At 40.7% G+C, this 6,816-nt stretch overlaps 1 protein-coding gene across 1 annotated transcript; it reads left to right on the forward strand.

The window, feature by feature from the left end:
* Positions 1–1,605: 1,605 nt before the first annotated feature.
* On the forward strand, positions 1,606–6,175 carry LOC135544736 (glutathione S-transferase theta-3-like). The gene is made up of 5 exons (XM_064972600.1): positions 1,606–1,828; positions 4,181–4,268; positions 4,444–4,594; positions 5,092–5,268; positions 5,694–6,175. Exons 1-5 carry the CDS (start codon positions 1,717–1,719, stop codon positions 5,889–5,891), a joined length of 726 nt encoding a protein of 241 aa, XP_064828672.1. The 5' UTR covers positions 1,606–1,716; the 3' UTR covers positions 5,892–6,175.
* Positions 6,176–6,816: the final 641 nt, after the last annotated feature.

Genomic DNA, 6,816 nt, shown 5'->3' on the forward strand with positions numbered 1-6,816 from the left:
CAAAACGCACACCATGACAAGAGAGACAACACTACATAAAGAGAGACATAAGACAACAACATAGCAGCACACATGACAACAACATGGTGGCAACATAACATGGCAGCAGCACAACATGGTAGAAGCACAAAACATGGTACAAACATTATTGGGCACAGACAACAGCACAAAGGGAAAGAAGGTAGAAACAACAATAAATCACGCAAAGCAGTAAGAGTGTCCATGATTGAGTCTTTGAATGAAGGGATTGAGATAAAACTGTCCAGTTTGAGTGTTTGCTGCAGCTCGTTCCAGTCGCTCATGAGTCTGACTCAATAGACTGCAGCCAGTGAACAATAATGTGTTTAATGTCAACCAGTATTTCCAACTCTATACATGTATTTCTGTCTAATGCATTGAAGCCCCAAATTGTTCGAAAAGACGCTTAAGTTATTGAGGCATGTATCTTTGTTTTTTAAAGGTTTTGAATGGTGTCATGTCCTGGCCTTAGAGAGACGTTTTATGTCTCTATTTGGTTAGGTCAGGGTGTGATGTGGGGTGGGCAATCTATGTTTTGTTTTCTATGTTTCTTTATTTCTATGTTTTGGCTGGGTATGGTTCTCAATCAGGGACAGCTGTCTATCAGTTGTCTCTGATTGGGAATCATACTTAGGTATCATACTTTCCCCCTCCTTTCAGTGTGGTTAGTTAACTTTGTTAGTTAAGCGGCACGGTCGTTTTGTATTGGTTATTGTTGGCGACATTCTAATAAAGAGGAATATGTGACATTTAAACTATTGAATGGTATTTTTCATCAGTTTTATGAAATGTAATTTCACCACACTCTATCGTTGCCACAACGCTAAGTCATTACCATCACGGTACATAGTTTTGATATTGATGATTTTTTCCATATGTGAACCCTTGATATGCTTGTTATTACGATAATTCCTAAAATAATATATCACCAAGGCATATATGGACATTTAGACAGGACAAATACATATAATTAAGAAAACTACAAAATAGTTTTCAAGAAACATGATTTAAAAAATCAGGTATTTGTGGAAACCGATATTTTTTTATTTTTTGTTTAAATAGCATTTTCAATAACATTCAATATCCAAAAGTGCCCGTATTTGCGAAATCAACCAAACATATCCTGATGTTGTGCGGGGAAGAGGCAGCAGGGAAGTCAGGCTGTTGCTCCCCTCGTTGTCAAGCAGATGTAGCCAACAAGCAGCCACACTATTTTAGGGCAACCCAAACTAAAAAGGCAAACCGAACAATTGTATTTTAGTTTAATTCATCTAACGTTATTCATAGTAGGTCACAATAAATCACACATCACCTTGAGATGCATTTGTTGTAAGAAATGTTCTATAGAAATAAAGTTCGATTTGATCAATGTTACATAGATCATGAGCTAACTGTCTGCATGTAGCCTACTTAAATTATACGAAAGTGCATGCAACATTACAATTATGCAATTATTTCAATTGATGAAAATCTTGTTTCGTGTTACGTGTGCATTTTTAACCACTCAGACACACATGATCCTTTTCTATGCGCTGTGGAAAGTGGGCGTGCGCGCGAGTTCCAGTGAGAAGGCTCGGGGATCCTCCTCGCGCTCCAGGGGTGTGGTATATAGTTCCCGAAGACAAGTAGAACGCTTCCAAAAATTCTAGGAGTCATTCGGGGTTTGACCGTGAAGACGATCTTTGCTTTATCTTAAAGATGGCGTTGGAAATGTATTTAGACCTTTTCTCACAGCCATGTCGCTCGGTGTATATCTTTGCCAAGAAGAACAACATTTCTTTTGATTTTATGAAGGTTTCGCTTTTGGAAGGTAGGTTATTGTTTTTATTTTGGAGACAGCTTTTAGAGTAGCCAACTTCATTCTATAATTTTCACCGTTAATAGAAGGTTAACTAAAGTTCAGTAAAAAGTCATTTACAGAAGTAGCCTGAAAAGGTATTTTGGAAGTTTAAGTCTGGTAGGCATCTATTCTTGCTTGCACGCAAGTAGTCTAGTCTGTTGTAGGCCTAGTCTACCCTAACCCTGTCCTGAGTTTCTCAACTCCACGATACAGCTTCTACTCCCAAGCCATAAGACTGCTGAACAATTCATCAAATGGCTACCTGGACTATTTACATTGACCCCCCTCCTATCCCCTTTTGTTTTTGCACTGCTGCAACTTGCTGTTTTATTATCTATGCATAGTCACTTTACTCCTACCTATACAGTACCAGTCAAAAGTTTGGACACACTTACTCATTCAAGGGGTTTTCTTTATTTGTATTATTTTCTACATTGTAGAATAATAGTGAAGACATCAACTCTGAAATGACACATGGAATCATGTAGTAACCAAAAAAGGGTGAAACAAATCTAAATATATTTGAGATTCTTCAAAGTAGCCCCCCTTTGCATTGACAGCTTTGCACATTATTGGCATTCTCTCAACCAGCTTCACCTGGAATGCTTTTCCAACAGTCTTGAAGGAGTTCCCACATAGGCTTGAGCACTTGTTGGCTGCTTTTCCTTCACTCTGCGGTCAAACTCGTCCCAAACCATCTCAATTGGGTTGATGTCAGGGGTGATTGTGGAGGTCAGGTCATCTGATGCAGCACGCCATCACTCTCCTTCTTGGTCAAATGGCCCTTACACAACCTGGAGGTATTTTAGGTCATTGTCCTATTGAAAAACAAATAATAACCCCACTAAGCACAACAGATGGGATGGCGTATCGCGGCAGAATGCGGTTGTAGCCATGCTGGTTAAGGGTGCCTTGAATTCGAAATGAATCACTGACAGTGTCACCAGCAAAGCACCATCACACCTGCTCCTCCATGCTTCACCATGGGAATCACACATGCAGAGATCATCCGTTCATCTACTCTGCGTCTCACAAAGATAGTGGTTAAATCTCAAATTTTCAGATTTCCAACTGTCTAATGTCCATTGTTCGTGTTTCTTGGCCCAAGTGTAACGGATGTGTAACGGCTAGCTTAGTTAGTGGTGCGCGCTAAATAGTGTTCCAAACGGTGACGTCACTTGCTCTGAGACCTTGAAGTAGTAGTTCCCCTTGCTCTGCAAGGGCCGTGGTTTTTGTGGCGCGATGGGTAACGATGCTTTGTGGGTGACTGTGTGCAGAGGGTCCCTGGTTCGCGCCCGGGTATGGGCGAGGGGGACGGTCTAAAGTTATACTGTTCCACAAGCAAGTCTCTTCTTGTTATTGGTGTCCTTTAGTGTTTTCTTTGTAGCAATTTGACCATGAATGCCTTATTCACGCAGTTTGCGACTGCACTTGAAGAAACTATGTAATGATGGACCGTTTCTCTGCTTATTTGAGCTGTTCTTTCCATAATATGGTATTTTACCAAATAGGGCTATCTTCTGTATACCACTCCTACCTTGTCACTACACAACTGATTGGCTCAATTGCATTAAGAAGGAAAGAAATTCCACAAATTAACTTTTAACAAGGTACACCTGTTAATTGAAATGCATTCATGAAATAAGCTGGTTGAGAGGATGCCAACACTGTGCGAAGCTGGTACCCTCTATATATATAGCCTCGTTATTGTTGTTTTATTGTGTTACTCTTTACATTTTTTACTTTAGTTTATTTAGTCAATATTTTCTTAACTTTGTTGTTGGTTAAGGGCTTGTAAATCATTTCACGGTAAGGTCTACCTACGCCTGTTGTATTTTGCGCATGTGAGAAACAATTTGATTTGTTTAAGTGGGAGACAGGTTAAAGAATGATTTTTAAGCCTAGAGACAACTGAGACGTGGCTTGTGTATGTGTACCATTAAGCGGGTGAATGGGCAAGACAAAATATTGAAGTGCCTTTGAACAGGGCATGGTAGTAGGTGGCAGGTGCACCAGTTTCTGTCAAGAACTGCAACGCTGCTAGGTTTTTCATGCTCAACAGTTTCCCGTATGTATTAAGAATGGTCCAACCTCCAAAGGACATCCAGCCAACTGGACACAACTGTTGGAGTCAACATGGGCCAGCATCCCTGTGGAATGCTTTCGACACCTTGTAGAGTCCATGCCCCTACAAACTGAGGCTGTTCTGAGGGCAAAAGGGGGTGACACTTAATATTAGGAAGGTGTTCCTAATGGTTTGTACAGTACACTCGGTGTAGGTGGCTTATTACAGGAGTAAGTCTGTCATTTACTACATTTCAGGAGAGCAGTATGGAGAAGAGTTTGGGAAGATCAACATGATCAGGAAAGCTCCTGCAATCCGAGATGGAGACTTCTGCTTGGCTGAAAGGTTGGAATGACAACATTGAGTTGAGATCAACCATCTTATCTGATGATGTAATAAGACAAATCCTTTGTGATCCCTGGAGTAGCTAAACATATCCTCATTCTGATTTTAGTAATGATTCTAATACAGTGGCGAGGTAAAGCGTTTCAATGACTAAACGGGACAATCATCTCTGCAGCATTGCCATCATGAAGTATCTGGCAGAGAAGTACCAGACCTCAGACCACTGGTATCCAGCCGATCTGCAAAAGCGTGCCCGTGTCAATGAATACCTGTCCTGGCAGCACATGGGCATACGTATGCATGGCTCAAAGATGTTTTGGCTCAGGGTAAGTGATGCTACTACATGATTGGATTTAGAATTGTTTTCAAATTGTTCTTTGGACTTTGTTCAGTCCAACCCAGATAGCAATGTTTACTCAGTAGCATATTAACTTTTTTCCTGTGGTCAAATAAAGTCACACACCAAGAAGATTTAGGTAATAATAATGGTATTATAAACCGCTAAATGTTTTCAGTTTTCCATGTTCGATGTGTGTGCATGGGCAGTAGTTTGTGAAGAAATAGACTACAGCGTACACATTGCATGCAAAGCATGTGACTGTGGCCCTTTGAGTTTCACCGACAAGAAAAATAATCCTTCTACAAGTATTGTTATAAGAATTTGATGCAGAGCTGTTTTGTACCTGTGTCCAAATACCTGTTATGTTAGATTTTGAGAGATGAGGTTGATCTCATGCCTTCTCGTTTTTCATGGCATAATATAAAGTTTCAGGAATTCAACACGTTTGTGTTTTACATTATAAAAAGGCTGCCTGTGTTGTAGCTCTTGATTCCAAAGATCATGGGTGTGGAGGTCCCCAAGGACAAGATGGATGGAGCCCTGGAGGACCTGGAAGGCTCTCTGAAACTCATTGAAGAGAAGTTCATTGGGGACAAGCCCTTTATCGCAGGAGACCAGATCTCCTTGGCCGACCTGGTGGCCATTGTTGAGATCATGCAGGTGAATGCTTTGCAGATCTAGTCTCTTCCTGCTTCACTGTAGTAGATTAGACCAAGTACGTTTTACATTTACCAGACACTCTAATCTAGAGCAATTTACAGGTGAAATTAGGGTTTAGTGCCTTGCTCAGGGGAACATTGACAGATTTTTCACCTAGTTGTCTCGGGGATTCAAACCAGTGACCTTTCTGTTCCTGGAAAAACGCTCTTAAACCCCTTAGCTACCTGCAGTGAAATGTCAAAATCAATTACTAAACCTGTGTCTTAGGTCTTTGGTTTGGAGCTCCTTGTTGCCACAAGTGTTAACTAGAACAATTATTGATATATGAAACAAGTATGAATCATCACAAACCTAAAAACAATCCAATTTTGTTGTAATATATTGTGGGCCTTCTGAGTGTATTTCTGCGTTTTGGTATCCCACAGCCTGTCGGTTCCGGTTTGGATGTGTTTGAAGGGAGACTTAAGCTAAGTGCCTGGCGAGACAGGGTTCAGGCGGAGATCGGGAAGGAGCTGTTCGATGAGGCTCACCAGGGGATTCTTGCGTCCCAGGAAATGGTCAAGAATATGGACAGCAGCAAGCTGCAGATCTTCAAACCCAAGATCTTGAGATTATTCCAATGACAGTGCAGAGGAATTCAAATTAAGCTGGTCTTCAGAGAAATAATCAGTCTGTTATTTAGCCACTATGCAGCATGTAACATAACAGTGTAACATAATAACAAAAGCATCTACATTTCCTCTATGCAAAACATTTCCTGTTAGTGCCAATTACATGCATGATTTTTTTATTCTAATGTTCTAAAAAGCTGTATTTACCTTTCACTGTTTTTGACTGAATAACGTATTGAATTCAGACAACCAGGTTTAACATTTGCAAACCAATATATTATCTGTTTCAAAGTTGACTGGGTGGGTGTCCATTTTTTTGCTGTCTACATTCTTATGAATCTGTCTGCAACTTTCTCATACTGGCTCTTTCACAACAATCGACCATAGTCTAATAATAAGAGAAGTCTGGCACGCAATAGTGCCTTGTTAGCTATTGCGTAAAACGATCATGCACCCCAATGGGGAGCTGAAATATGAGATACCTTTTCCCCTCACTCTCTGTGTGGAATTCCTGCAAGTTACGGTGTGGGCCGATCTGTAAAATGTTGGCAAGGATACTTATCTCATGGGGGAAGGAATCAACAGCTGGTATTTACCTTCTCCTGACCTCATGAAGTCGTACCCATAGCCCTATAGCATATGCATTTGTGTTAGGGGAAGAGTTAATATTTGTGTCTTGTGTCTTCTAAACAATGTTCTGTGTTGATACTCCACTACCTTTAAGACCAGAAGGCCAGTGTGGTTGGTCCTTTATAATTAAACAGTGTGATTGTTTCCTTGATATGCTGTGAAATGTGCTCATGATTGTGTAGTTTTCCAGAGTGGGGATTGCCCAATCTGTGCCAAAATGGTCAATATGTCTTGGTCCAGGTATAGCACATGAGTTTTGTCACTGACACTATACTTCTGACCCAGGACATGAACCCAATGCTATTCC

This window comes from Oncorhynchus masou, chromosome 8 (genome assembly GCF_036934945.1).
Source record: "Oncorhynchus masou masou isolate Uvic2021 chromosome 8, UVic_Omas_1.1, whole genome shotgun sequence".
NCBI classification, from domain to species: domain Eukaryota; kingdom Metazoa; phylum Chordata; class Actinopteri; order Salmoniformes; family Salmonidae; genus Oncorhynchus; species Oncorhynchus masou.

Excerpts from the sequence above, each read along its gene's own strand:
- LOC135544736 (XM_064972600.1), top strand. The coding sequence starts at position 1,717 with ATGGCGTTGGAAATGTATTTAGACCTTTTCTCACAGCCATGTCGCTCG. Across the intron at positions 1,829-4,180 it reads GAAGGTTTCGCTTTTGGAAG|GAGAGCAGTATGGAGAAGAG; the intron begins GTAGGTTATTGT and ends ACTACATTTCAG. Across the intron at positions 4,269-4,443 it reads GACTTCTGCTTGGCTGAAAG|CATTGCCATCATGAAGTATC; the intron begins GTTGGAATGACA and ends TCATCTCTGCAG.